Consider the following 27,889-nt stretch of genomic DNA (forward strand, 5'->3'; position numbering starts at 1 on the left):
TTGAAAAGCAACTTTTATTGAAGAATTTGGAGGGAAGGTTTCATATTATAATAGTAAAAATACTAAAGTTGAATGTTGTAAAAAAACGCCGTGGTGCAGCGGCAGCGGCAGCGTCTGGCCAGGAGGTGTGGAGGGGCCCAGGGATGGCCACCCCCACAGGGAGTCAGGGAGGGCCTGGGGCGACAGCGGAAAGGTTAAGCGTCGAAAAGGTCAAGTGCTACCGTGGAGAGATCATCTGAGGGGGAGGCTCCCGGTGGGACAGTCACCAAGAACTGTGACACAGAAGGGGAAGGGGGAGGGCTTTCCTGTCACAAAGATTAAAAACCCCCAAAATGCATTTGAACAACATAATACACAATAACAAATTTAAACCTTGCTCCTCTGTCCCACTGGGTAAACCCTGGCCCATCCCCCATCCCTGGTCCCATCCCAGGGGCCCAGCCTCCGATGACGTCCTCAGAGACACGGCCTTAGTGCTGGGGGGCTGCTGTGTGCCTGCCACCCCCAGGAGAGGGTGCCGGCCAGCATGCCATAGTGAGGTTGCATCTGGTGCCACCAGGTTGAACTGAGGCCCAGGGCCCCAGAGAGATGACAGATAGCTGGTGACAGACAGCCCAGGGCGGCTGGCTGACAGAGTGAGGGGACACATGGGCAGGACCTGCCCGGCCCCCCAATGCCACATCGCGCATAGCTGCAGAAGTCCTTAACATTTCCCTACGTGAATCGGATTGTTCTGAGGGCTGAGGCCGCACCCGGAGAACAAACTGGATGAAATAAATTAAAACCCGCAGGATGGTTTTCTTCCCTACCCCGCTGCGGGGGAGGGTGCTGCCCACAGCACAAAAACGTCTTTCCATCTGGGCTCGAGAGGACAGCGTGGCTTCTCTCAAATGCACCCGAGAAATAAAAACCATTCAATACAGATCATGGCACGAGGCCGCCTCTCCATCCCTCCAAGCTTTCGTCCAGCGCAGTCCACCGCCGCCTCAGGCCGTGCCGCTGGCCGAGTAGGAGAACTGGGGGAAGTGGGGCCTGCGCTCGCTGTCCACACACTCCATGCTGTCATCTGTGGGTGTAGACAGCTCAGACCCGGGTGCCCCACCTCCCTGCCACCTCCACCCACCCACAGCTCCAGTAGGAAGCCAACCTCTTAAAGCGCGGCCAGCACGCTGCCATACTGCCAGGAAACTGAGACAGGGCCCCACAGATTGACACAGGGACCTGGGCCCTCAGAGCACTGCCTCCCACCCTGATCATTGGCACTCTCCAAAAGGAACCTTTTTAAATATTTAGATTTTAAAACATCTGAAGCCAAAAAAGCTGAACACTGCAGGCCTGAGTGTGGAGAGAAAAGGGAGTGGGCAGGGGCAGGCAGTGGCCCCTCACCTTGGTCAGGTGGTGTGATGGTGATCATCTGGGCCGTGAACTCCTCATCAAAATACCTGGTGTCAGTCTCCGATGTGACCTGGGGCTTGAAGGGTGGGCTGAGCTGCAGAGGTGGGCAGACGGGACAGTCATGAGCTTCGCTCCCCACTCCCAGCACACCCTCAAGTGTGCTCAAGACCCTCAAAGCACCTGGATCTCCAAGGGGTCTCCAGGCAGGACTGATGTCAGAGAGCAGCAAGCCACCAGCCCCCCACAGAGGCAGCTCTGGGAGGGAGGGACATGAGGGGTGCAGGAGCACGGAGACAACCCTCAACAGCTGAGACGCAAAGCTGCCCTCACAGCAGCCCCAGGAGGCGACAGGAGGTAGTGCAGCCCAGCTCTGAGAGACCCTCCCTGCTACCAGGAGGTGATGACTTTATTTTTCCTTTTTCTTTCTTGTTTTCTTATTTTTCTTATTGGTCTTCTTGTAAATTGGGAAAGAGGGAGACTGTGGAACAAGGTGCACAGGATGAGCCCACCCTGCCTCCATGGCTCAGGGACTACAGGACCACAGCCTGCTGGCATCTGGCTGCAGACAGGACTCTCAATGACCCAGGATCAAGGGTGACTATAAGGTGATGTGCACACGTGAGGAGCTGCCAGAGAGCCCCTCAGGTCCCACAGTCAAGGACCCCCTCAAGCACTGCCCCACCCCAGAGTCTAGCCTGGGCACCAGCATTGTCCATTGTCAATTAGCAAGGTCTCTGGTCAAGGCTGGGCAGAGGTTGAGTGCTGCCCAGGCCCCCCATACCCTTGGAGGGCAGGGCAGGAGGGTGGCAGGCCTCAAGGCAGGAACGGGGACCAGGACCAGGGCACCCTGTGTTAATGGGAGGACAGGTGCCCAGCTGGGTCCCAGGGCTGCCCAGCCCGACCAGCTGCACACGGCCTAGGACAGGCATTCAGGGGAGGGGCAGGCTGGGAACGGGGCAGAAGCACACCTGGTGACAGGGCACCCAGCACCTCAGAGTGCAGGCTTCCGAACCCAGCTGGCAGACCCCATCAGCTGGGGTGATGGCCAGGGCTCCTAGGGTCCCTGAAAGATGAGCACCCAGGATGGCGACTCATGCAGAAAGAGCTGCCTCCCTCCAGGGCGGACTCCCCCATGTGCCAGAAAAGTAGGTGCTGTCCCTGTCCCTGCACAGCCAGAAATAGGGCTGGGCTCTCCTTGCGGCAGAAGGGATTGAGGTCAAACAGGAGGAACTCGTGGAGGCCAAGGGGCAGCACCCCTGGTCCACCACCAGCCAGCCTTCACTGCACAGCGTCAGGGAAGGGAACCCCAAGGCTGGCACTCAGAGTGTGACACACCTCCGAGGGGAGGAGGAAATGAGGACCAGGCCAGTTTCCTGGTGGAACCCGGCAGTGCCAGAGCCTCTGAGCACCAGGCGCTGAGGTTGGTGCAGCAAGGCCCTCCTTGTACCAGGACTGCAGCAGGCTCCCGAGGTGAGGGCGAGTGTGTGGGAAATCTGGCGAGCGTGCCACCTGCATGCGTGAGTGTGGATATGTGGGGAGCATGCGTGCGCGTGAGTATGCGGGGAGCAGCCGCACCTTCTTCTCGTACACGTGCTGCCACACGATACCGGCAAAGAAGCGATGCTGCATGATCTCCTTGGCGTCCTCGGAGCCCCCGCCAAGCCTGCAGGCAGGAAACAAGGCCACAGTGTCGGTACCGCCACCTGCCCAGGCCCTGGGCTCAGGCCCCTTCCTCCTGTGATATAGGGCCCGCCAGACAGGACGTTCCGGGGCCAGGGAGGGGAGCCGGTGGTGCAGCGTCCCTGAGCAGCTGTGGGTAGCAAAGCACCACAGAGCTCACGGCAGGGCAGGGGCTTCCTGAGTGGGTGGGTGCGGGCTGCAGGGTTGGGGACAGAGGCCCAACTGACCCCGGCCTGCCCGCCACTCTGCCTGGGCCTGAGGCTTTGGAGATCAGCCCTGGCCAAGGACATCAAGCTCTGGCTATCAGTGTAGTCTGGGAGGTGCCAGGACCGCCTGGCGCAGGGGCAGGTGCAGCCTGGGGATGAGGGGATGGAGGTGTAGCCTGCAGCCGGGATGGGCGGCCCTCACCTCTGCTTGGGGTCCTTCTTGAGCAGCCCCGAAAGCAAGGACTTGGCCTCGGGACCAAGCGTGCGCGGGAAGCGGATCTCCTCCATGAGGATGAGCTCAAAAAGCTTCTCATGGTCCTGGTTGTAGAAGGGCAGGCGGCCGCACATCATCTCGTACATGACCACGCCCAGCCCCCACCAGTCCACTGCACGGCCGTAGTCATTGTCCTCCAGCACCTGCACGGGTGGCAGATGGGCAGGACTCGGCATCAAGGGGTGTCCGGGACACTGCCGGGGGAGGTGTGACGTGCTTGGGGCACAGAGAGGACACAGCATTGCGTGTGCTCAGGACGCGGGGACGCAGCAACGCGTATGCACGCAGGTGGGGCGCACACCTCGGGGGCCAGGTACTCGGGTGTGCCACAAAAGGTCTTCATGGTGGCACCGTCCTTGATCCCCTCCTTGCACAGCCCGAAGTCTGTGATCTTAATGTGCCCGTCCTTGTCCAGCATGAGGTTCTCCAGCTAGGGGAAAGGTGCCTCAGGTCAGTGCCGCCAGGCCCCCAGGGCCCTGCCCCCTGCCCGCCAGCGCACCTTGAGGTCCCGGTACACCACGTTCTTCTCCGAGTGCAGGTAGTCCAGGGCTGACACGATCTCAGCGCCATAGAAGCGGGCCCGGTCCTCGGAGAACACACGCTCCCGGGACAGGTGGAAGAACAGCTGCGGGAGGCACAACCTGAGGCACAGCCGTGGCTCGGGCCTCTGCCCCCATGGCCTGCAGGGCTGGGGTTTCTCAGACCGGGTCTCGGCATTGCACAGGGAAGGGACCAGCCACCAGAGGGCACGGGGGCCTGGAAAGTCTCAGAAGCCCTAACTCAGCAGGAACAAGTCACCCCACAGCAGGCAGCTGCGCGGGCAGGCATCACACCACCCACCCAGCAGGGAGCACCGTCTGGTGCCATGGAGAGTAGCCGAGGCTCCGGGAAGGACCAGCCCCACCATGGGCGGCCCACAGGCCGCGAAGTCCATCCCCCGCAGCCCCAGCCCCTACCTCGCCCCCGTTGGCGTACTCCATGACGAAGCAGAGGCGGTCGTGGGTCTGGAAAGAGTACTTCAGGGCCTGCAAGGAAGCGGAGCTGGAACTGCGGCCCCATAGGCAGGACGGCAGCCCCGCACCACGCTGCCCGACACCACGCTGCTTGATACCACGTCGCCTGATACCACACCGCCCGTAGCCCCACACCACACTGCCCGACACCACGCCGCCTGATACCACACTGCCTCACACCACACATCCCCACATCACACACCCCATCACACTGCCCCACACCACACACCCCCACATCACACTGCCTCACACCACACACCCCCACATCACACACCCCATCACACACCTCCACACCACACACCCCCACACCACACACCCCATCACACTGCCCCACACCACACACCCCCACACCACACACCCCATCACACTGCCTCACCACGCACCCCCACACCACACACCCCCACATCACACACCTCCACACCACACACCCCCACACCACACACCCCATCACACTGCCCCACACCACACACCCCCACACCACACACCCCATCACACTGCCTCACCACGCACCCCCACACCACACACCCCCACATCACACACCTCCACACCACACACCCCCACACCACACACCCCATCACACTGCCCCACACCACACACCCCCACATCACACACCCCCACACCACACACCTCCACACCACACACCCCCACATCACACTACCTCACACCAAACACCCCCACATCACACACCTCCACACCACACACCCCCACATCACACACCTCCACACCACACACCCCATCACACTGCCTCACACCACGTACCCCCACACCACGCACCCCCACATCACACTGCCCCACACCATGCACCCCCACACCACGCACCCCCACATCACACTGCCCCACACCACGCACCCCCACATCACACACCCCCACATCACACACCCCCACACCACACACCCCCACACCACACACCCCCACATCACACTGCCTCACACCACGCACCCCCATACCACACACTCCCACATCACACACCTCCACACCACACACCCCCACACCACACACCCCCACATCACACTGCCCCACACCACACACCCCATCACACTGCCCCACACCACACACCCCCACATCACACTGCCTCACACCACGCACCCCCACACCACACACCCCATCACACACCTCCACACCACACACCCCCACACCAAGCACCCCCACATCACACACCCCCACACCACACCCCCCCACACCACACACCCCATCACACTGCCTCACACCACGCACCCCCATACCACACACTCCCACATCACACACCTCCACACCACACACCCCCACACCACACACCCCATCACACTGCCCCACACCACACACCCCCACATCACACTGCCCCCATGCCACGCTGCCCCACGCCACGCTGCCCCATGCCACACTGCCCCACACCACACTGCCTCATGCCACGCCACCATCAGGCTGGGCCCCGGCAGCCCCTGAGGTGCCAAGGAGTGTTTGAAAGGTGAGCAAGGTGGCCTGGGCTCAGGTCCTCCAGGGTGAGTTGGGACCTCAGCAGGGGACAGTGCTCCCAGCACCAGGGCCTTGGCAAAGGGAGGACACACCCTCCCAGGCGAGACCCACCCTCCCGCCTTCCACCACAGGCGACTGTGCTTTTAAAGCAAAGGCCCCATCTGCAGGAGAATCGTCCCCAAACACAGTGACCTGGAACTAACCAAGTGGCTGGAGCCTGGCCCCCTTCACAGTAAATACCTCCTGGGCCAAGTCCCCAGAACAGGTTCTGCAGGACAGAGCCCGGGCCTCAACAAAAGCCTGGCAGGCAGGGCTGCAGGGCATGGAGAGCTGGGGCCTCCTGGAGCCTCGGCAGAGTGCAAGGAAGACCAGGGCCACCTGCCGCACCCACCTGCCCGCACACGGGAGCAGCAAGCACAGCCCCTAGCCCACACTGGGCACCTCCACAACCTGACCCTCCAGGGCAGGCCTGTCTCACCAGCGGCGGAGTCCGCGGTGTGTAAAGCCCTCACGTGCCCAAGAAGACAGGACATCGTCCCCTAGAGACAGCCCCAGGAGTCGCTACCTGGCCCCAGCCCTTCAGCCCCATCTGGGCTCCCACTCACTGTGAGGAAGGGGTGCCTGGAGTTCTGCAGGACGCGGTTCTCGGTGAGTGTGTGGGCCACCTCGTCCTGTAAAGCAGGGCTGGGTGAGCTGCCGCCCTGCACCCTCATCTCCAACCTGCCCCACTGCCCCGGCCCCACCTTGGCCACGATGACTTCCTTCTTGAGGATCTTCATGGCGTAGTAGCGGCCTGTGGCCTTCTCCTTCACCAGGATCACCTTGCCGAAAGTGCCCTTGCCCAGCAGCTTCAGGTACTCAAACTCGTTCATGGTCTATGGGCAGGCACCAGGGTCAGCACACGGCGCTGCCAACAGTGCCCAGCTGGTCGGCACGCGTGGGGTGGCATGAGGGGCCCCAGAGTCGGAGGCAGAGCCAGGAGAGGCGCCCACTTCACACCTGGTGGCCTACTGGGCTCAGCGGGGAGTCCAGGCTTACAGGGAACACATGGCTGCGGCCCCAGCTCAGAGCATGGGGTTCAGGGAAGGGTGGGGTAACATTGCCCAAGCCTGGCAGGGCTCAGCAACCCCAGTTTTCCTCTGACATGGGGAAGAGGACCCACCTGGGAGGCAGCTGCGCCCTACATGGAAAACCGGCCTAGGTGGAGATGCCGTGTAGTGCTGAGTGTCTCCTGGGCCGAGCTGGGACCCCATGATCCACCCAGCCCTCCACAGTCCAAGGCAGCCCCAGGCACAGGCAGAAGTGGGGACAGGCCTCACCACGCGGTGCTTGGGCTTGGCCAGGGACACCTCCATCTCTTCAGCCCCTGAGTTGTCACTGGGTGAGCCCGACCGGAAGTCCATCTCCTCCTCCTCCTGCTTCTTGAGGCCGTCGGCCACAGTCTGGATGGCGGTTGTCCACTCCTCCCTGCAGGAGGTCAGGTGAGGCTGCAGGCCTGCACCAGATCGGGAGCTCCACCCCACGTCTTTCACCCACCCGCCAGCCTCACAAGCGTGGTCCCACAGCTGTCAGGGTCCCCAGAGACGGCCCTGAGGAGGCCACCACTTGACCTGGTCTGGCCACATACACTCAGGGTCACGAAGCCCTCTTGGACGTGGGGGACACCCAGGCTTAGACCCCCAGCAGGACTCTGTCCCCACAACTGGACTCCAACCCCCAGCAGGACTCAGGCCCACAGCAGGACTCAGGCCCACAGCAGGACTCCGCCCCCCAAGCAGGACTGGCCCTCTCCACCGGGTTTTTCTTTTTTTGAGACGGAGTCTTGCTCTATCGCCCTGGCTGGAGTGCAGTGGTAAAATCTCGGCTCCTGCAGCCTCTGCCTCTCGGGTTCAAGCGATTCTTGTGCCTCAGCCTCCCAAGTAGCTGGGATTACAGGTGTGCACCACCACACCCAGCTAAGTTTTATATTTTTAGTAGAGATGGGGGTTTCACCATGTTGGCAGGCTAGTCTCAAACTCCTGGTCTCAAGTGATCTGCGCACCTCGGCCTCCCAAAGTGCCGAGATTATAGACGTGAGCCACTGCACCTGGTCCCTAGCCAGTTTTTATCTCCAGCCTCAGTTTCCCCACCCAAACCCCATAGGCAGGACTGGGCCAGTTTCCAAACTGGGCTCTGAGGAGGGCCTGGGAGCACTGGGGAGTGAGGATGGCTACAGGCAGAGGTGCCAGCACCCCGCCATCCCCGTGTCCCTCCTAAGCCCTGGGGCTGCCCAAGCGCCTGGCCTGGCCGCCACAGCCCACGTACCGCTCCTCAGGAGTCTCCACATGGAAGGTGCGTTCGATGACAGTGGTCCACTGCAGGCAGCGGATGATGAAGGTGTTGGGCCGAGGCCGCTCCGTCTTCATCAGCTGGCACTCTGCGGGCAGGCAGAGCCTCTGTCTGCGTGCATCCCCCTGCCCCTCCCAGGGCCCTCACCACAGCCCCCGCCGCACCAGCCAGCTCCCCTTGCATACCACCCACCAGGTCCTGGGAAGCCCCATCTCTTCCTCTCTCCAAGCCTCAGTTTCTCGCCTCACAGAGTGGGGCTAGGACCCCTGTTCCAGCTCAGACACTCTACTCCAGGCTGAGGCAGCCACACAGGGCATCTGGCCTGGTGTCAGGTCAAAACCCCACCATCGTCCACTCCTACAGTCCTTCCTTCAGTCTCTGAGCCCTGCCGTGCGCCAGGCCTCAGAGGATGAGGGGTATGGAGATCCCACAGAACGGCTGGCATGAGGGGGGCACCCCAGAAACCTGCTTGTCCCACCTAGTGTAGAAATGTCCTGCTTTTTTCCCAACCTCACCCTGAGTACCTGGGAAATACAGCCACCTGGAGCACAGCCCACACCTGGGGCACAGCCACACCTGGAGTACACCCACACCTGGGGCACACCCACACCTGGGGCACAGGCACACCTGGGGCACAGCCACACCTGGGGCACACATACATCTGGGGCACACATACATCTGGGGCACACACACATCTGGGGCACACACACTGGAGGCAAAGCCACACCTGGGGCACACGCACACCTGAGGCACATGCATACCTGGGGCACACGCACACCTGGGGCACACCCACACCTGGGGCACAGCCACACCTGGAGTACACCCACACCTGGGGCACAGCCACGCCTGGGGCACAGGCACACCTGGGGCACAGCCACACCTGGGGCACACATACATCTGGGGCACACACACTGGAGGCAAAGCCACACCTGGGGCACACGCACACCTGAGGCACACGCACACCTGGGACACAGCCACACCTGGGGCACACATACATCTGGGGCACACACACATCTGGGGCACACACACTGGAGGCAAAGCCACACCTGGGGCACACGCACACCTGGGGCACACGCACACCTGGGACACAGCCACACTGGAATACACAGACATCTAGAACACATCTAGACACCTAGCCACATCTGGGGCACACGAACACCTGGGGCACAGCCACACCTGGGGCACAAGCACACCTGGGGAACACATACCTGGGGCACAGCCACACCTACAGCACGTACACCCTGAGGGCTGTGGGAACGTGCGGGGCCCTGAGAGGTGTGAGTGAGTGGAGTGTGTAGCCGCTGGGGCTCCGTGGCAGGCTCTGGCCCAGCCTGTGCAAAGCAGGAGGAGGCTGAGGGGCCAGTGGGGGGCCTCTGACATTCCAGCATCGAGGCCCTGGCAACCACAAGGGGGCCTGGCCAGGCAGCAAGGAAGCTGTCTTCCAGGCCTGGGGGCCAGGAGGGGGCTCGGGACCAGCCTGGTGGGGAGGGTGGCCTGTGTCAACACAGGCCAGAAAAGTGGAAACCGGTGTGAAGCCCCGGCACACCCACCTCCCACTCGCTCCTGGATGGTCCGATCTGCCCCAGTGTGCAATCCCCAGGGCCAGAGTCTCGAGCCCACTGCCCCGGAACCGTTCCCCAGAGAAAAGCCCCCGGACAGAGGCCCAGCACAGCCCCTGGCCCCTGCCCAGCTCTGCTCCTTGGCCAGGCGCTCCAGGCCACTCACCTATGGCCTAATCTGAAGGCCCCAGCCTTGCCAGCTGCTCAGGCAACACCTCCAGCTGGTACCCACCCGTGTGCCTCTCCAGAGAGCTCCCCACCTCGTTCCTTCCCAATGCCTCGGCCTGGCGAGCACACCCACAGCACCCGCCCCCAGCAAGGCCCTGTCCCAGGTGCCACCAGGCACACTGCTGGTACCCAGCCTCTCCCTGATCCCTGAAGCCCCCAGCCCCAACTGAGGAGACACTGGGGAGGGTGTGGGACAAGTCACAGTGAGTCTCCTGCATGGTTACGAGGCTGTCAGGAGACAGGGGTGTCTGCCTTCCTGGTCTCCCCTCACCCCTGGGGTGCCCTACTCTATCAGGCTGCCCTGCTACTGCTGGCTTGAGGCTGGAAGAGTCAGGGAAGGAGACCTCGGCTTACAGGAACCAGGTCCTGGTAAACCCCACCCCAACCCCAGCCCCTCAGCCTGGGGCTTTGCAGGGCAAGGCCTCTGCCCCTCCCAACTAGAAGCTTCAGGGCACGGTTTGCTGGCCACAGACCACCTAGCAGCCAGGGTGCCAGACTGACCCCACCTCCCCTTATACCTGCAGGCACCAAGGGTGGGAGTCCTTCCCTGTCCAGCCTGGGGACGGATTCCCTGCGTTTAACCTCCTCCTAGACCCTGGACCAGAACCTGGGGGTCCAGCAAGGTCAAGGGAGTCGGAGGACCGCAGGCCTCAAAGAAAGGAGGGCAGAGCTACTTGGAGGGGAGGGGCCGATGCAGCACATGGGGATGGAACCTAAGGCCAGCCCCTGGTGGGCACCTCGCTCTGCACCACAGACCTGCCTGAGACAGATCCCAGAGGCCTGCAGTTACCCAGCCCTGCCACATATAGATGGCCCACAACTGGGCCCTAATTAGCCACTCAGTCACACCTGCATGCCCAACCCGTGTCTCTGGCTGCCACAGGCAGAGCTGGGCTCCAGGACAGGGACACAGAAAATGGGGACCATGCTGGGAGGCCCACATGTCCCCAGCCTCCCACCTAGCAGGGCGCCTGGGTCTCCATGCCAGGGTTCCCGTCTGACATGGGTAGGGTCGCACCTGCCCCCGCTACAGGTAAGGAATAAAGCCACAGCAGGGCGGAGCAGGGAGTGTCACATGTCTCTCATCTCTGTGGGATGCTCCGGCCAAGGTCCCCCGCTGGCCTTTCTGCACCTGCCCCTCCATGGGCAAGGAGGCAGCCTCACAGAGGGGAAGCAAAGGCTCTGCCATGGGGTCTGGAGGCTGAGAGCCTGTGCAGGGAGAAGCACGAGCTCTTCCTCGAGTGATGGAGGCTTCAGAGCTGGAGACCCCCATGGACTCTTGCCCCCTCACCCAAGGGGTTTCCCAAGGAGAGGCCCTGATGGGCTCTATCTACCCCCCTTGGAGGAGGGGCCCCCGGGGCAGCTGTCCACCCTGAGACTGGGCTCTGCTGCCACTTGTCCGGACCCTCCAGCTTCCAGAGCATGGGCACCAGGGAACTGCTCCAGGGTCAGCCAGCCTTGGGACTCGGCCCAGAGACCCCCGCCTAGCCAGCCTCAGCCTCGGGACTCAGCCCAGAGACCCCCGCCTAGCCAGCCTCAGGACTCGGCTCGGAGACCCCTGCCCAGCCAGCCTCGGCCTCGGGACTCGGCCCAGAAACCCCTGCCCAGCCAGCCTCGGCCTCGGGACTCGGACCAGAGACCCCTGCCTAGCCAGCCTCAGCTTTGGGACTCAGCCCGGAGACCCCTGCCCAGCCAGCCTCGGGACTCGGCCCAGAGACCCCCACCCAGCCAGTGCTTGTTGCTTGCCAGCCCAGGACATGGAGGCTCCAGGGGACCCCCATCGTGGGGCCTGGTGGGCAGAGGGCTCCAGCCAACCCCCAAATCTGAATCCCGAGAGGCCAAGGGGATACTTACGCGCCACAGAGAAGTTGTTGAGGGGGGCCTCACGTTGGTCCACATCCTGCGGCCGCTCCTTGTAGCCAATGAAGGTGCCATCATTCTTGAGGAGGAAGTAGCGTGGCCGCCAGGTCTTGATGTACTCCCCTACGGACGTGCGGGTGGTGAGAGCCACGCACACTCTATCCGTCAGACCCTCGCCAGGCAGCCAGGCAGGAACTGGGTGTGCCAGGACAGATGTGCCCGGGACGCCTGAGTCCCAGGGGGCAGGCGCGGTGCGGGAGCTGTTTCTTAGGGCCAGCGACAGAAACGGCCCTGGGTCAACGGGAAGGCAGACTCGCCCCACCACAGTGCCCCTCTCAGAAGAGCCACCCCGAGCTGTGTCTGAAAACGGGCTGGGCCAGCTGGACGCAGGGGATGGAGTACCATGGACAGGAGGCTGGGAAGAGGTCTGGGCCAGTCTGCACAGCCTTCCCGGAGGAGGCAGCCCTAAACCAGCCAGTCCCCAGCAGGCACCAGCAGCAGCTCGGGCTCCAGCTATGGCCACAGGGGCTGCGGGGCTGACAGCATTCCCCAATCAACCAGGGTCGGCCAGGTGGCGACAGCAGGTGACAGTGGCTTGTGTGGGCTGCCCAGCATGGCCGCCCCCCCCCGCCCCGCCGCCACCCACCAGGAGGATGGAGCATGGCGTCCACAGTTAGAGGTCAGCACCACTCAGACTGAGGGCCGGGCTCGCGGGACAGGACTGCCCACTGCCGTGGGATCGCACTCCCTGTCTAGGGGCCTGGAGCACCGTCTTGGGGACTGCCGATGAAGCCAGACACGGAGGTGGCCCAGCCAGCTGGGCAGGGGCCCCAGGGCACAGAGGGTGTCAAGTCCCCAGACTGAGACCCACACTCAGGCCCTGCCGCCGTCGGCCCTGCCGCGTCCCACCCGTGGGTCATTCAGGTACACGGGAACGTTCTCCCTCAAGTTTTGCAGCATCAGCCGTACGCAGGCGTTCACACTTCAGAATCAGAGCAGCTGTCCTCGGTGATAGCCCAGCAAGTACCATTTTTCATACTGACACTCGGAAAAAAATGTTCCACTTACATTTTGCCAAGCAAGGAATTTGAACAACAGGGAACTTACTAATTAGGCAACTGCTTCATCTGAGGGGCCACTGGGCAGGGGTTGGGGAGGGGGTCACTGGGCAGGGGTTAGGGAGGGGGCCAGGGTAAGGGGTTGGGGTCCCTGAGCTCTGGGGCCTGGGTTTTCATGCCACACTGAGCCCCAGACAGGGACACCTGGAGGGATGTGGGGGACAAGCAATTGTCCCATCACCAGACCACCCACCACCCAGTCCTGCTGGGTCTTCATGGTGAGCCCAGACGCGTCCAGCCCTCCCTGGTGCACAGGGAAGTCCCAGCAGGGCAGCAGCCCCAGGGGAGCTCCGAGGACATGGGTCATGGGCATCCCAGCAGGCATTCTACTTTCCAGGGAGCCACGGGGCAGTTCTTTAATAAGAGGTGAGCCACCAAGGCTCGACAAATGGCCACCCCCTGGCCAGGTGACCTCTCCCTCCTACCCCAGCCCCAGCTGCCTGATGCCCTTCCCACCAGCACCACGGGGCGTGGTCTCCACAAGACCAGCCCTCTCTCTGCCCAAGCCAGGGCTGCTGGGGGGATGCTGGTGGAGGGTGGGGACACCCCACCCAGCAGGGCCTGAGTGTGGGGAGAGGCTGTTGTCAGGTCTGGGGTGGACCAGGAAGGGGACAGCCACAGCCCACTCATAGCTGCCTGACACCTCTGGAGGACGGCCAACACCCAGTTGCAGGGAGGATGATCCAGGGCCCAGAATCTGCCCCTGTGCCCAAGAGCAGTCATCAGGGGACCCCACCCACTCCGCAAGCCCTCCATGCCCCTGCCAGTGGGCTGCCGAGCAGGCGTGGTCCTGCCACCCTTGGGCGCCGGCTCCTGTCCCTGACCTGGGATCTCGCACACCCCCGAGTGTGCACACACACGCACATACGTGCCACGCAGCTCCACCCCGCCTCCCACGTCCCCTCCCCCAGCCACAGGGCCCCTGCAGGTGCAGCAGGCAGACAGGGGCTCTCAGTGAGAGCAGAGCAGGCTCAGGGGGCTGCATGCAGCCCACCCCACCCGTCCCCCATCCTGGGCCACCCCGCCGCTCACGCCCACCCGCCTGCGTGCCAGTCTGGAGCTGTCGGCCCCTGATGGAGTGCCTCCCATCCTGCCAGCTGCCACTCCCCGGGACGCTAACTGAGCGGGAAGACTGATGAGCGCCCAGGCCCGGCACCCCTGAAACCCATCTTATCCACCAACTGCTGCCAGCCCCCACCATGCCCAGCATGGCCCCGTGCTGCCCCCAAGCACGCAGCTCCCGTGCCCAACCCCAGCCTTGCCCCTGACCCTGCTGCCACAAGCCCAGCCCCAGGTTCTGTGAGCTGCATCTGGGGGGTTCTGGGAGCTGGATCTGGGGGTGCGGGAGGGGCAGGCCCAGGGGTGGCGCTTACCAGGCGTGGGGGGTGGGAGAGGACAGGTGCCCAGCCCCGAGCATTCCTGGGGAGTCCTGGGATGGGCAGAGGCCCAAATGGGCCCTGGGCTTTCAGTGCCTTCCTCTCGCCTGGCCCCACAGACCCAGGGAACAGACGGCGATCAGGGCCTACCCCAGGAGACGGGTGTGAGTGAAGGGGCCTCACGTGGCCTTTGTCTTCGGCATCCCAGCCCAGCACACAGACCCCTCCAGGGGAGGAGCAGGATCCCCAGGGACCCGGGGTAAGGGGTCCAGAGACACACAGTTCTCTTTCTTCATCTCTCGCCTAGAGGGTCAGCTAGAGGATCACTTGGGGGGGTGCCAGCTGCAGCCAGGGCCGTGGCACGCATCTTAATGAGTTCAGCCCAGACAGGATGCTGGGTGGGCGGCCAGCCCCGACAGCAGATGCGGCAGGGCCCCACTACTCCCTGATCCAGGACTGGGGTGACACAGGACGGGGCAGGTGGAGGAGACAGCCACCCGGGGCCCAGCATCACTGTCCTCATGGCCACAGGACGCCTGCAGGCCTGCACCTGCTTACTCCGGGTCCCTCAGGAGGGTGGGAGCACAGACACATCAGCCAGGGCTGCCCTCCCAGACCCCTCACACAAAGAGACCAACCCACATGGAGTCTTCTCCTTCGCTATCCTGAGGGTCCCCAGGGGAACTGGAACCTGTCATCCAGGACTTACTTGAGTGCCCCACCCTGCTGTGGTCCTCAGATGCCCCCCACTCGAGGCAGGAGTACAGTCCACTTGGAGAGTGGCCTCTCAATCCCTGACGCCCCAGGAAAAGTGCCCTGCATTGCTGGAGGAACTGGAACCAGGCAGTAGGGACCTCGTCCTCCACACCGACCATGGGAAGCACCCGCCACAGAGGGGCCTTCCATCTCCCCACCATCGGCCAGCTGGCATCCCCCTACCCCACCCCAGTCACCCCCCCAACACCACCCCACCCACCTGCCTGCACAGCTGAGGGCACCAAACACAGAGTGGGCACAGACCCCCAGGTTGCCACGCCAGGCCCTCACTCCAGACGGGTACAGGCAGGCAACAAATGGGGAGCCCAGGGCACACCCCACCCCACACACAGCCAGAGTCATCTCCTGCCAGCAGCCACTCCCAAGGGCAGTGGAGACCGCCCAGCATTCAGGCCCAGGGGGCCTCTTCAGTCCCTAACTCTCACACCCCCGTGCTGGGCTCAAGAACCCCCAAGCCCCCACCCGCTGCACATGTTTCAGACCCGGGACCTGGAGCAGGCAGGGTCCCAGTGCAGCCCCGGCCTGGGCCTCAGGGTCTGGCAGGGAAGAGGGCTCGGTGCCCCTTCAGAAATGTCAGCAAGTCCGGATGGGGGACCCCACACCACTGCCAGAAGACTTGAGTGGGGGGCCGAGTGGAGGACAGCACTGGGGACTGGTCCCACCTTCCTGCCCCATGGCTGGTCCCCTGGGCAAGGGGGAAGCAGCAGCTCCGGTCCCACCCTCCTGCCCCATGGCGGGTTCCCTCGGCAGCGGGGAAGCAGCAGCTCCAGTCTCACCCTCCTGCTGGCCCCCTGGGCAGTGGGAGGCAGCAGCTCCGGTCCCACCCTTCAGGGTTCTCTCAAGGCCAGCCCTGGGCCGGGTGGGAGCCACCCTGACCCTTAACCCTGTGACACTGCACCTATCCAAGACCAGGTCCTGTGAAGCCACAAGGGCAGGGGCTCCTGTGCCTGATGAAACCCGTAACCCTCCCCACCAGCCAGCACATCCATGGCCCAGGGCTCCAGGCATGGGAGGTGGCTGCCCTCGGTGGGGGGTAGGCAGTTGGCCAGACTCCTGTGCCCTGCCCGGGGGGACAGCGGAGACCAGGCTCCCTCGACTCCTCCTGCACCTCCTGGGCCCCACACACCCCCAGCCCTGGTCCCTCTGGCATCCCGATGTCCCGGGTGGCCCTCCGGCAGGAGTGACCTTCCATCCCCAACCCCGCTCATCCCCAGGAAGGGGCTGGAGCACCCCCAGGGAAAGAGGGTTCCTTCCCAGAAGTCCTCCTGGACCAAATACCGGGGTTCTGAGAGGAAGCTGCTCCTGCCTGGCCTCCCCCAACCCACCCCACCACCACCACGGGGACCACATGGACAGTCACAGGCAGCCCACCCTCTCCACGCCTCACACACGTGTCCCAGGCCACACTGTGGGTCAGGCCCCCCAAAGCGGCACCCACTTAGACCTGGGGGCCAGGACCCACGCGCCACGGGCAGGACTGGGTGGGCCCCTGAGGGCCAGCTGGTGGCCCTCCACGTCCCGGGACTGACCACCTCCTGAGCCACCAGGTGTGTCAGCCCCTCTAGGCCACCACGTCCTCAGCTCCCTGAACATTTTCTCAAAGTCCCCAGTTCTCAGGAAACTGCTGGATAAACACTTCGCAGAGACGGTGGTGGCAGCGGCTGGCAGGGTGCCAGGCGGCACCGAGCTGCTTCTCCACAGCAAAGTGAGCCCAGCAGGCCCTGGGAGCGGGCGCCAGCTGACAGCGGCCACCGTGGTCCCCACTGCCGACACATCCATCGCCCCGACAGCTGCCGGGGGCCCATTTACCTTCTCCAGCACATTGAGCAGACGGCTCCACTGACGGCAGCCCATGAGGGGCCCGCAACCCACCCTCCCCGCCTGCCAGGAAACCGCACAGCTCACCGCGAAGGGCCCGGCCTGCCAGGCCTCTGCCCGGGCCCGGGAGTACACACCCCTTTACCAGCAGCCCTCGAACTCTGTAAACAACCAGGCTGGGGTGGGGGCAGGAGAGGGGCCACACAACGGAGGCCAGCTGACCCCACTCAGCTGGAGCCCCCAGGTCTGTGGGTGAAATACATCCACTGCTCCTCCCAGCACAAGCCCTTCTGAGGGGGCACAAGTGGCCAGTCTGCACAAGGAGAGGTGTCTGTTCCCGCCAGGCAGAGGACTGGCGCTCCACCTGCCTGGGCCTCTCCCAGCCCAGGACCCATTCTGCTCTCCCAGAAAGCCCACCAGGCAGGCAGGGCTCATCATGCCCATCAGCTCCCTGGGGAAACGGAGACTTAGGGGAGGTGACCCTCAGAGGCAGATCATGACCAGAGACCCCAGGTCCTGCTGCCAAGGCAGGGGTTGTAACTTGACACGAACTGCAAATTCTTCACCTCCTTCCGCTCCACCACCGAGCAGGCCTCAGCCTGACACAAACATACCAGGAGGAACATGGGTGCGGGCAGGCGGCACCACCATGACCCCGTCCACCTCGCTGAGGCACAGCTAGAGGCGCTGGGGCCCCTCTTCCTGCCACTCCAGGGAAGCACCTGGGTCTCAGCTTTCCATTCTCCTGGGGCTCTACTGGGTGGGGTACTGGGCCTCCCTGGTGCTGCCCCTGACAGACCACCTGGGCCTGGATGTCCTCCCCCACAGGCACTGCCCGTCACCCACCCCTCGGGCAGGCAAAGGCACCCCACCTGCCACACACCCATCCATCGCAGAGCCCAGCACATCCCAAGACCCTGTCCCTGTCCCTGTCCCCCACCTCATTTTTGGTCTGCCCCAAACAAGCCCCACCCATGTCATGGCCCACCCTGCCTACTCAGGACCCCTGCAGATGAGGCTGCAGCCCCTCCCTGGCACCTCCTACTCTGCCCCCGCCCACTCTCCCCATAACTTGCAGCAGGCTTTGCCAAGTGCCCTCCACCCGGTGGGTTCCCAGGGCCCTCACCCTCGCTCCCTGCGTGGGAGGAAGCTGGGCATGGGGACAGCACACAGCGCCTGCTGCGAGGGAGGGCTGGCCACAGTGTCCCACATGTAGACACTGCCCTCGGGAAAGGAAGTGGGCACGGGCACAGGCTCCTTCCGGGGCTCGGCCAGGGGCACGCAGCCATGCCCACAGCCCCTCCCTCCTCCCGTCTCTCTTGGGCAGGGCCCCTGGCGGTTGAAGGGCTCCAGTGCTGGCCTCTCAATCCCTGACACCCCAGGAAAAGTGCCCTGCATTGCTGGGAGAACTGGAACCAGGCAGTAGGGACCTCGTCCTCCACACCGACCATGGGAAGCACCCGCCAGAGAGGGGCCTTCCATCTCCCCACCATCGGCCTGCTCTTGTTTCTGCCCCAACTTGGAGCCACGCCTGGGGCAGGAGGGCCCTCAGAGCACGGCCAGCTGTGGAGGGTGCTCCTTCTGATCCCCTGGCCTGCTGGGACACTGTGGCCCTGACCCCCATGGCCTCACCGCACACCTCACCAAGCCTGTGCGCTCAGCGTCTCCGCGCCCTACACCTAGCTGCTGTGCCCCTGGCCCCAGTCTGTGGGGAGGCCAGCCAGACCCGGGCCAGCCAAAGGGCCTCTCTGCATTCTCCAGGCCCAGGGAGCAGCCACCTCCCCGCCAGGCCTGCCCAGGGGGTGTCTCCACCCCTGAGCTGGACAACCAGCTGAGGGCCTGGGCAGGTGGGCCCGCCAGGTTACAGGGTATGGGTGGGGTCTGCGGTCACCGGGCCCGCCTGGGGGGTGTGTGAGCCCAAACACAGCGCCCCAAGGATCCCACCCCAAAGCCCCCAACATTGGCAGTAGAGTCACCCATGAACTCCCAACCCCCTCAATTCCAACGTTTCTGAAATCCAAACCTGTCATTCCTTAAGGTTCAAGGAAAACACACCTAAAGGCGGCATGGCAGGGAAGGGAACTCCCATTGGAGATGAGGAAGTAAGGGGCCTAGGGTTCGCCCAACAGCCCCATCCTGGCCTGGAGCCCCAGGGCCCTCTGCCAACCTGCCCAGGGCCCCAGCGCTGGGCTGGGGGAACCTTCTCCTGAGGCCATGGGACTAGGCACAGTGGTCCAAGCAGACAGAAGCAGCAGGCATCTGCCCACCCAGGGTGGCCTGGGGAGCAGGCCCAGAGCCACAGCCACCAGTCTCAGCTATGGGAGGGCCCGAGGGCAGGGTGCTGGCCCCAAGCCGGGCCGGGTGTGCCCAGGCAGAGGGGACGCCAGCGGGGGCCGCGCCAGTTCCCTCCGCTCAGCCTCGTGCAGGACTTCTAGGAACCCGGCCTGATGCAACCCAGCCAGGCTTCTCCTGAGAGCGCAAGGTGTGCAGGGGTCTAGGCCCCAGCACAGGAATCATTCCACCCACATTCTGTCCACTCTCCTGGGCCTCAGTTTCCCTTCCCGGAGTCCAGCCCCCCACAGGGCATCCCTGCCCAGAGAGGGCCAGTGACCAAGAAACACATAGGAAGAAGAGCTGTCCACTCAGGAGCCACCAGGCGTGGGGGCTGAGGTCCAGGGCTGGGGCCAGCAGTGACCCCTCACCCCCACTCAAGGCCACCTCGGCTTCCTCTTTTGTTGTTTTTGAAGTGAGAACTCAACAAGCTCCCAAAACAGGAACCTCCCTGATGCTGGCGGCCTCCACCACAGCCATGCCATGACCTCCACCAGCCTGTGCCTCCTGCCCCTCTCCCGGGTAGGCCCAGGGCTGTTGGGACCCCCACTCTCTGCCCAGCCCTCCCACCAGGAGCCAGCACACTTGCCTCCCCATCTCTGTCCCTGGCCTGCCCACGGGGGCCATTCCAGACCCTCAACGCTCCCCCAGGGGAGGCGGAGCTTGGCACTAACCAGCCCAGGGCCCGCGGGGCTCACACTGAAGCCACCCAGACGCAGCCTGGGGTTGACCCTCACCTGACAGCCTGGGAAAAACTGAGGCCCAGGAGGCACAGGCAGCCCTGGCCTGGAGCCCAAAGGTTCCCACAGGCTGAGGGGAGAGTCTGCGGGTTCCCTCCCTCAGGGTCCTGCTGGGCCCCTCATCCTGGCGGGGTAATGAGCAGCCTCCATTTGCACACACACAATTAGCCCTGCGGGGCCCTCCGAGCAGCTGCTCTCCGGAGTGGGCTCGGAGCCCCCCACCTCTTCTCAAGGGCGTTTACTCAGCAAAGCCAAGGCCTCCTCCAGGATGAAGGGGAGTGGCCTGTATCCTCTGAGGTCCCCCACCTCACGCAGGGACCCCAGGACCAGCTGGATGGCTGAGCAGCAGCTGGGGATGCAGTGAGGTTCTATGTCACTCACCAAAGCAAAGTAACACACTGGGGTAGAACCACTCTCTCCCTGCCTCAGTGTCCCCCCGCAGGGACAGCCAGTGCCAGGACTTCAAGGCGGGGAGAGGGGGTGGGAAGGAGGCCCAGCCTGGGCACCTGCTTGGGGTCAGAGACCAGCCTCCATACTCCCCACCGGGACGCCTGGGGCTAACTCAGCAGGAGTGGTGAGGGGGCTGCCCTGAGGCCTGGACTGGGGGGTCTATGCCAGGCATGGGCCCGGGGTAGGGCATGGCAAGGACTCAGATGTCCGGAGACTGGACCCTCCGTGAGCCGCATGGACACATGGTCCCGTGTCACCCGGGCCCGGCCAGGCACCCAGATCCGTGGCTTGGACACGCTGCCCACACACTCAGGAGCGTCTGCCGCGTAACCCACGCGCCACAGGCAGCTTCCCTCGATCCCCGCCCACTCGGCCTTGGCCTGCTGGGTCACAGCCTGCCGAAGGCAGCCAGGCCTGCAGCTCTTCCCCGGCCCCTCTCAGACAGCGACCAGCCTGAGGGAGTCCAGGTGGTGCCCCTGCGGCCGGCACCCACTCCTGGCCTAGGCCCAGCCCTGTCTCGAGAGCCCAGAGCGCCTCATCCTGGGTCCCAGCATCCCGGCCACCCGCCTCGGCCCTCTCCTGACCCACTTGGTCCAGCCATGTGGACGGGGGGACGCTCAGGAAGACAGCCGCGAGTAGACAAAAACAGGCTCCAGGCCGGGGCTGCACCAGGGCAGCTCTCCACGGGGCTAGGCTGCAGCCAGGCTGGTGCACGGCCCCAGGAGTTCTGGGGCAAGCGGGCAAGGTGAGCAAGCTGTTGGGGGAAAGTACCTCAAAAGAGCCACACGGCCTCTGGCCAAAGCCTGGCACGGAGCTATCAAAGGAAGGAAAACTGCAGGCTGGAGGCCGAGTTCAGCCAGACCTGCGCCCTGGCCCAGGGTTGATTTTTTAAAATTGTCAACCTTCAAAAATCAGGAGACTTCACACAACAGAACAAATCTTTGAAAATGCAAACGTCTGAGCAACACTGAGCCCACCAGACCACCAATGGCCAGAGCTGAGCTGGGCTGCTTATCCAGTGAGACAGCCGAAACAGGAGGGGACATCTGGCCCCCCGTCCCTATAGGCCCCACCAGCCTCCTCACTAGCTCCTGCCCTTAACAGCCTAAGCTCACCCTCCAGGAACCATCTCCCTGTTAGAGGCCTCGCCTGGGTCCAGCCACAGGTCCACACAGGCCTGCAGCCGGAACTCCTGTGTCCCCATGCCCGGTCCCTTCTGTCCCTGAAGCTCCTCTGACTCAGAGCACACACATCAGAACAACAGAAAGCAGCCTGGGCCACTTCCCAGAGATGACGCTCACCTCCCAAGGAGCAGGAGAAGGAGCCTGCAGACACTGCCACCCCACCCCTCACACACAGGGCATACCCGTCCCCTCTCATCTCCATGACCACATCACCCCCGAAGGCACCATCACGCCACGTGTGGCCAGCCCAAGTAGCCGTGGTGGGATTGTCAGCTGGGGGTTCAGCTGAGAACCAAAGTGCCCCAGGCCATGGCCGTGGGGAGTCCCGGCAAAGGGGACAGGTGCGGGCCAGCCTCCGAGACAAGCACCCTGACCTGCAGGAGCAAGGTTGGGGGGGAGTGGAACAGGGCGTCTGCAAGGGGCTGCGGCCGGGCCTGGAGGACAGTCACTGCGTCCCTCCCTCCCTCCCCACCCCCAGCCAGGCCTGAGCACTGTGAAGCACGGGTGGGGTCAGCCCAGCACAGCCCCGCTAGGGACAGGAAGGCAGCTAGTACCTCTAACCAGTGTTGCGGGTGGGGCTGGCCCTGCCAGGAGGGTGGCACAGCACATCTGCAAGACACACAGGGGACCCCAGGGACGGGAGTGGGGAAATGCGGCAGGCCCCGGAGGACAGGCTTTCCTCCGCAAGCAGCAGCCGGACGTGCGGGTGGACGCCACCTGCTCTTGGCAACAAGAGGGGCTATGCCTGCCAAGGGCATATGTCATATCCACGCCACCTCCCATCCTCAGTGCCCACTACACTGGGGATGGAGGAGGAAGAGCCGGGGGTTGAGGTACAGGACCCTCTCTCCTGGCCTGAGGCTAGGGGCCAGATGACAGAGCCCAGAGGCTGCTGAGGCTGGCCGGACCCCAACTCAGGGCTGCCCACAAGCCATTCTCCACTCCACCAGGTCTCTCTCCCACCACCGCTCCCTGGTGTAGATGGGGAAACTGAGGCCCAAGGAGCTCAATGACCTTGCTCTTGGAAAGGGACATGGTGATAGAGTGGCTAACCAGGGTTCAAACTCAGCTCTCTGGACGCCCCACTGGGCCTGATGTCCTGTCCCTGCCAGGCCCCTCCTGAAGGCATGACATCAGCAGCAACCTGAAAATCACCCTGGCCTCGGGGGAGCACTCCTGCCTAGGCCCAGCTGGCTGATGGGTGCCCCAGTAACTGGGGCCTGGGCCCCTGGGCAGTCAAGGCCCTGGCATCTCCTGGGTCAGCCCGAGATCCAACAGTCTATCAACAAACACACATTTGCCAAGGATAAAGAAGCAGCGGCCCCAGGCAGCAGACTGTATGTGACACAGAGAGGAACAGGGCCAGGGTCGGGGCAGGGGGTCCCTGACACCAAAGAGGGCTGTGAGGTGAGGTGAGGACCTCCAGGCACAGGTGGCAGGACTCCTGGGGAACAAGCAGGGGACAGCACATGGGGAGGGGATGGAGAAGGCAGGATGGGGCAGGAGGCCTTGGGGGGAAGCAGGGCCAGAAGCTCCCCAAGGACCACAGGCGTCTGCAGCCTCCTTGTCTTCATCTCGAGGCCCCGCGTGCCATCACTGGTAGCTGCCCACTCAAACACTCCAAACACACAGCCAGCCACACCCCTGATTCCCCCAGCATCTCATCTCGGTCACTCCTTCACCCCACCCCCAGGCTCCTGTGGCTCCTTAGGCCTGCTCTTCTGTGAGCTCCTATACATCCCACAATGCCCCATCTTGTGACACCTACTTTTGCCACACCTCCCTGTCTGCTCCAGCTGTGTTTGGGGTCTCCCCACTACCAGATGTGAAACCCATCTGCTAGAGGGTGTACGTAAAGCGGGGGGGCTGCTGGCATGAGATCACTAGAACTTAGGAGGGAACAAGTCTGGAAAAAGAAGTCAGGAGAGGGCGGACCGATTCTGCCTGGGGCAGAAGAGAGTGACTTGGCCAGAGGACCTGGACCTGAACAGGAAGCCCACCCGAGCAGGACAGAGGAGCAAAACAGCCACCCAGACTCCACCGCACCCCGCTGAGCAATGGAGGGTGGGTGAGGCAGAAGGGCCTGCACAGGGTTGGAAGGGGTGGGGCTATGTCCCCAGCTCCCATCCCACCCAGCTGCTGGCCAGGCCCCTCGGGCAGCACCTCCTCCATAGGCTGCAAGGCCAAATGAGTGAGGAGGGGGACACAGGGGCTGGGGGACTTGGCTCAGCCAGCTCTGCAGCTCCAAGGCAAACATGCCCTGTGCCCAGGCGGTACGGATTCCCCCCACCCCCAAAGCTCAGGCCTGAAGCAGGCACCAGGCCAAGCCAAGCAGCCCTGCCCTGCCCTCAGGAGCCCTTGGGCAGTGCCCTGGGCCGCCAGCGTGCCAGACCCTGGAACAGCCCAGTGTCCTCACTGCCTTCCAGGAAAGCCAGGAGAGAGGCTGGCAGCAGCTCCCCCGCCTGCCAGGGCCCACACCAGGAAGCCACTCAGATGGCCGGCCCTGCACAGGGCCTCATCCTCCTGGCCTCCCCGAGGCCGTGCCCTCCATGCCGTGGGAAGACATGGGGCCCAGGACACTCACCCTAGGCCAGCCCAGGAGCCCCAGGGGAGGCAGCCCCTCCCACGCAGCAGGGCACAGGCACTCACAGACCCTGGGGCTACTACCCCCGTCTCTCCCTCCCCAGGCCCAGCCCTGGCAGCGGGTACTAACCTCGTTTGTGCAGCCAGCCCTCCTTCACAATAGCCACGTCGCTCATGGTGCCCGAGGCTCCCGCGACGCTCACGCGCTCCTCTCAGGCTGGCGCTCCCCGAGCCCAGCTGGCCTGGCCACAGCCTCTGGGAGAAGCGAAGGAAGCTGAATGTGAGGCCATGCCCGGCTAAGGGCAGCTCCTCGCCCTGGGTGAGCCAGAGACCCACTGCACGTGCCTGGGGGCTCCACCCGCACCTGCCTTCCCAGGTGGGCTGCCATCCCTCTAAGCTCTCTGACCCCCATCTGCCCGCCTGCCTTCCCTCTCCCCAAAACACTCAGGGCTGCCAAGTGTAAAATCCATGTAATTGAACACAGTTCCCTGGACCTGGGCCTCTCCTTATTCTAGGCTTAGAGCCCCCAGCCCCTGCCACCACCACCCGCAACAGCCAGGCTCTGAGAGCTGCTGCCTTGCTCACCTCCCCATTCCCACCTCCCCCAGCCTTTGGACAAATCACCCCCATCCCCAAAAGGCCTTCCCAGCCTCCCTAACCTGATGCACCAGCTGACAGGCTGCCTCCTCCAGGCAGCCCCTTTGACTTCTTTGACCCAGGCTGGCTCGGCCTTCCCTAAGCCCCTGGTGACAGATGGCCCCGTTTGCTCTCCCTGTCCATGGTGTTCCTACCCATGGATCCTGGGACAGGGCACAGGGCTCCTCCCTGCTCCCCAGACTAGGAAAGCAAAGAAATTCAAACATGAGGAAGACAGGACCAGGATGCGGGCCACTGGCGCAAACGGGAGTCCAGAGCCCTCCAGGGCAAGCCCAAAAACCTCCTGGGAGAAACCCCAGGCCCCTCCTAAACCACAGCGCCCCTGCCGGTCTGAATCTGGTTCATTCATTTGGCCAACATGTACCGGGCGTCTCAGGTTTTGCCAGGCCCAGTGCTGGGCACTGGAGACAAAGAGAGGTTCAGACAAGTCCGTCAGTGAGGAGCACCCAGTCCAGGGTGGTTACAGACCCATAATTACAGCAGTCGGGAGGCAGCAAGTAAGTAGGGGAGCACTGGACAGGCCCCCGCCCTGCAGCGGCCCACCAGCCAACCCTCACCTGAGCACACTTTATCCATTGATCCTGCATGGCTTCCTCATTTCCCCTCTGATGGATGAACTCCTAGGCATCCCTCAAAACCCAGTTCCCACATCACCAACTACAGGCATCCCCAGAAAGAGCACTTCGCATGCTCTTCCTGTGAGCAGTCCTCTGCTACCCTTCCAGATGGGCCTTCCTGAGGGGAGGAGGGTCCTCTCTGGGACCTCCAGGCCAGGCAGAGACCCCTGACGACCTCTGTGGAATGGATCCCAACATGGGTCTTTCCACAGCCAGCTTAGACGCTCTCCCCTCAGGCCACCTTTCTGGCCTCCTGAGGCAAGGGCTGGACACCCACAAAGGGTTGCTTTGCACTGATTGTCTTAAGCTACACTTAGAATGGCAGGAAGGCCCACTGCCTTGTGCCTAATGCCAGGACAGGGAAGACCACACCTTACCCAAAGAGGAAAATGCCCCAAGTACTTAGCAGGATGGAAAGCAGGCCAGACTAGAGGAAGGCACCGCAGGACTCCGAGGGCAGGGCTCCGAGCCGCGCAAGCCTCAGGCACAGGGGGCTCTGACAACACTGAGTGGGCGTGGCCTGGAGGCAGAGGGCTGGACTCAAAGACCTCTGGATGTCCCCCCACCCCCACACAGGCCTGAGCCCCTCCAAGGCCTGCTGCTGACAGAGTCAGACAGCTGTCCAGAGCCATGTGTAAAAATACATCTGTGCACACACAGGGTGGTGTACGTCTGCACAGAAACGTATACACCAGGCCAGCACAGGGCTGCCTGTGGGGGCGGAAGGACCCCAACTTCCCACAGCCTCTGTACCTGCCGCCTGCCTTTACCATAAGCACATATTCTTGCTACTATTATTAAGTCACAACTTAAAAAAAAATACTCTGTGTTTCGAAAGGGCTCCTCCATCTGCCTCCAGAACCCTGGTGTATGAGAAGTCTACACAGCTCCCGGGAGAGGCAACCGGACCCCCACCAATGGACTCCGTCCGCCCTTCGCTCGGATGAGGGACTCAAAGCAGTCAAGAAGTGGCCGCCTGGAGCAAGGCCGAGAGACCCAGGAGTGAATGTGGGGCGGCCTCTGGCTGCAGAGCAGGGGCCCAAGCCCACCCGCTGACCAAGGCGGCACTCAGAGGCCGTCCCGACAGGACCAAGCTCGCTAGCGCCCCAGGATACTCAATCTAAGGGGCAAGCCCCAGCTGCCCTCCAAGCCTTGGCCTCTGGGATGGGCGGGCAGGACCTCCAGGGCCCACCCAAGACAGGAAGCAGTTGCGGGGCCCAGGAGGGTCACAGTCCTTTGTGGCTAGCCTGGGTACCCCGCCACCACGTACAACTTTTTGTCCGTGGGAAATGAAGTCTCCTTCCGGGGCCCTCCCACAAACTTGAAGGCCGGCCGCGGCGAGTCTTTCTCCAACCCCGGGGCACCTCCGCCGGCTGCCTCGCTGGCCCAGCGCCCGGGGAGCCCCACGGCCCGCAGGGGCACCCCGAGCCCCGGCTCCAGGCCCGGCGGCGTCCCTTCTCTCGGGTCCCGGCCTCGCCCGGCGGAGCGGCCTCCCCAAGGTCATGAGGGAGGCTGGGGCCGGCAGCCTGCACCCCCGGCACCCGGCGTGGGGCCGCCCTCCCTTGGCCGGGCCCGCGCGCCCCGCGCCCTCCCCGCCCAGGCCCGCTCGGCCACTTCCTGCTCCCGCTCCTCCATTCTGGCGGCGCCGCGGCTCGCGCCCCGGCCCGACCGGCCGCGAACAAAGCGGCCCGGCCCGCGGGGAGGAAATCCAGGCCCGGGCGGCCACGGCGGGCGGGGACTCACCGGGCCGCCGCGTCCGGGCGCGAGCGCGGGCCTAGCCGGGCCGCGGCCTCCGGCGCCCGCCGCTCCGCATCCCCGCGGGCCGGCGCTGGGCGGGGCCGGGCTGGAGGCCGCGGCGGGCGGGGGCGCTGCTCGGGGCCGGGCCTCGCGTGCCGCCGCCGCTCGGTGCCCGGTGCCCAGCGCTCGGTGCTTGGCCGCCTGCTCCCGTCCTTCGGGCCGCGCTGGCTGCGCTGGGCCAGCCGCCTGCCGCGCTCGGTCCTGCCGCCGCCGCCGGCCCGCCCTCTCCCCGCCCCGCGCCCGCCCCGCGCCCGGAGCCGCCCGCCCACATCCGCCTCCGCCGCCCGGGGCGTCCCCACCGCGCGGCCGGCGGCGAGGGCGGAGCGCGCCCGGGGAGCGCGCGGCCGGGCTGAGGGGCAGCTCCCGGCGACCTGGGGCCTGGGCTGGGCCGCTAACGGAGCCCGGCCACCAGCCAGCCCGTCCCGGGGCCACGCCCTCTCTGGCCT

General features: G+C 64.1%; 1 protein-coding gene across 3 annotated transcripts; it reads right to left on the reverse strand.

The window, feature by feature from the left end:
* AKT1 (AKT serine/threonine kinase 1) lies at nt 1-27,663 on the reverse strand. Of its 3 annotated transcripts, none has more exons than XM_034938270.4 (14): nt 27,390-27,663; nt 24,503-24,627; nt 11,990-12,118; nt 8,325-8,436; nt 7,340-7,487; nt 6,764-6,895; nt 6,626-6,691; nt 4,512-4,580; nt 4,055-4,180; nt 3,857-3,985; nt 3,484-3,698; nt 2,971-3,058; nt 1,387-1,489; nt 1-1,066 (listed from the first exon to the last, which is right to left on the reverse strand). In XM_034938270.4, the coding sequence occupies exons 2-14, from the start codon at nt 24,546-24,548 to the stop codon at nt 987-989; spliced, it is 1,443 nt and encodes a 480-aa protein (XP_034794161.1). In that variant the 5' UTR covers nt 24,549-24,627; nt 27,390-27,663; the 3' UTR covers nt 1-986. The 3 variants fall into 3 exon arrangements, with proteins under 3 accessions (XP_034794161.1, XP_057155791.1, XP_057155790.1); XM_057299808.1 differs by lacking the exon at nt 27,390-27,663 and adding an exon at nt 26,917-26,935; XM_057299807.2 differs by lacking the exon at nt 27,390-27,663 and adding an exon at nt 25,032-26,420.
* Between the last annotated feature and the right edge of the window lie 226 nt (nt 27,664-27,889).

Source organism: Pan paniscus, chromosome 15 (genome assembly GCF_029289425.2).
Source record: "Pan paniscus chromosome 15, NHGRI_mPanPan1-v2.0_pri, whole genome shotgun sequence".
NCBI classification, from domain to species: Eukaryota; Metazoa; Chordata; class Mammalia; order Primates; family Hominidae; genus Pan; species Pan paniscus.

Excerpts from the sequence above, each read along its gene's own strand:
- AKT1 (XM_034938270.4), bottom strand. The coding sequence starts at position 24,548 with ATGAGCGACGTGGCTATTGTGAAGGAGGGCTGGCTGCACAAACGAG. Across the intron at positions 7,488-8,324 it reads GTGGAGACTCCTGAGGAGCG|GGAGGAGTGGACAACCGCCA; the intron begins GTACGTGGGCTG and ends GACCTCCTGCAG. Across the intron at positions 3,059-3,483 it reads AAGAAGGACCCCAAGCAGAG|GCTTGGCGGGGGCTCCGAGG; the intron begins GTGAGGGCCGCC and ends TCCTGCCTGCAG.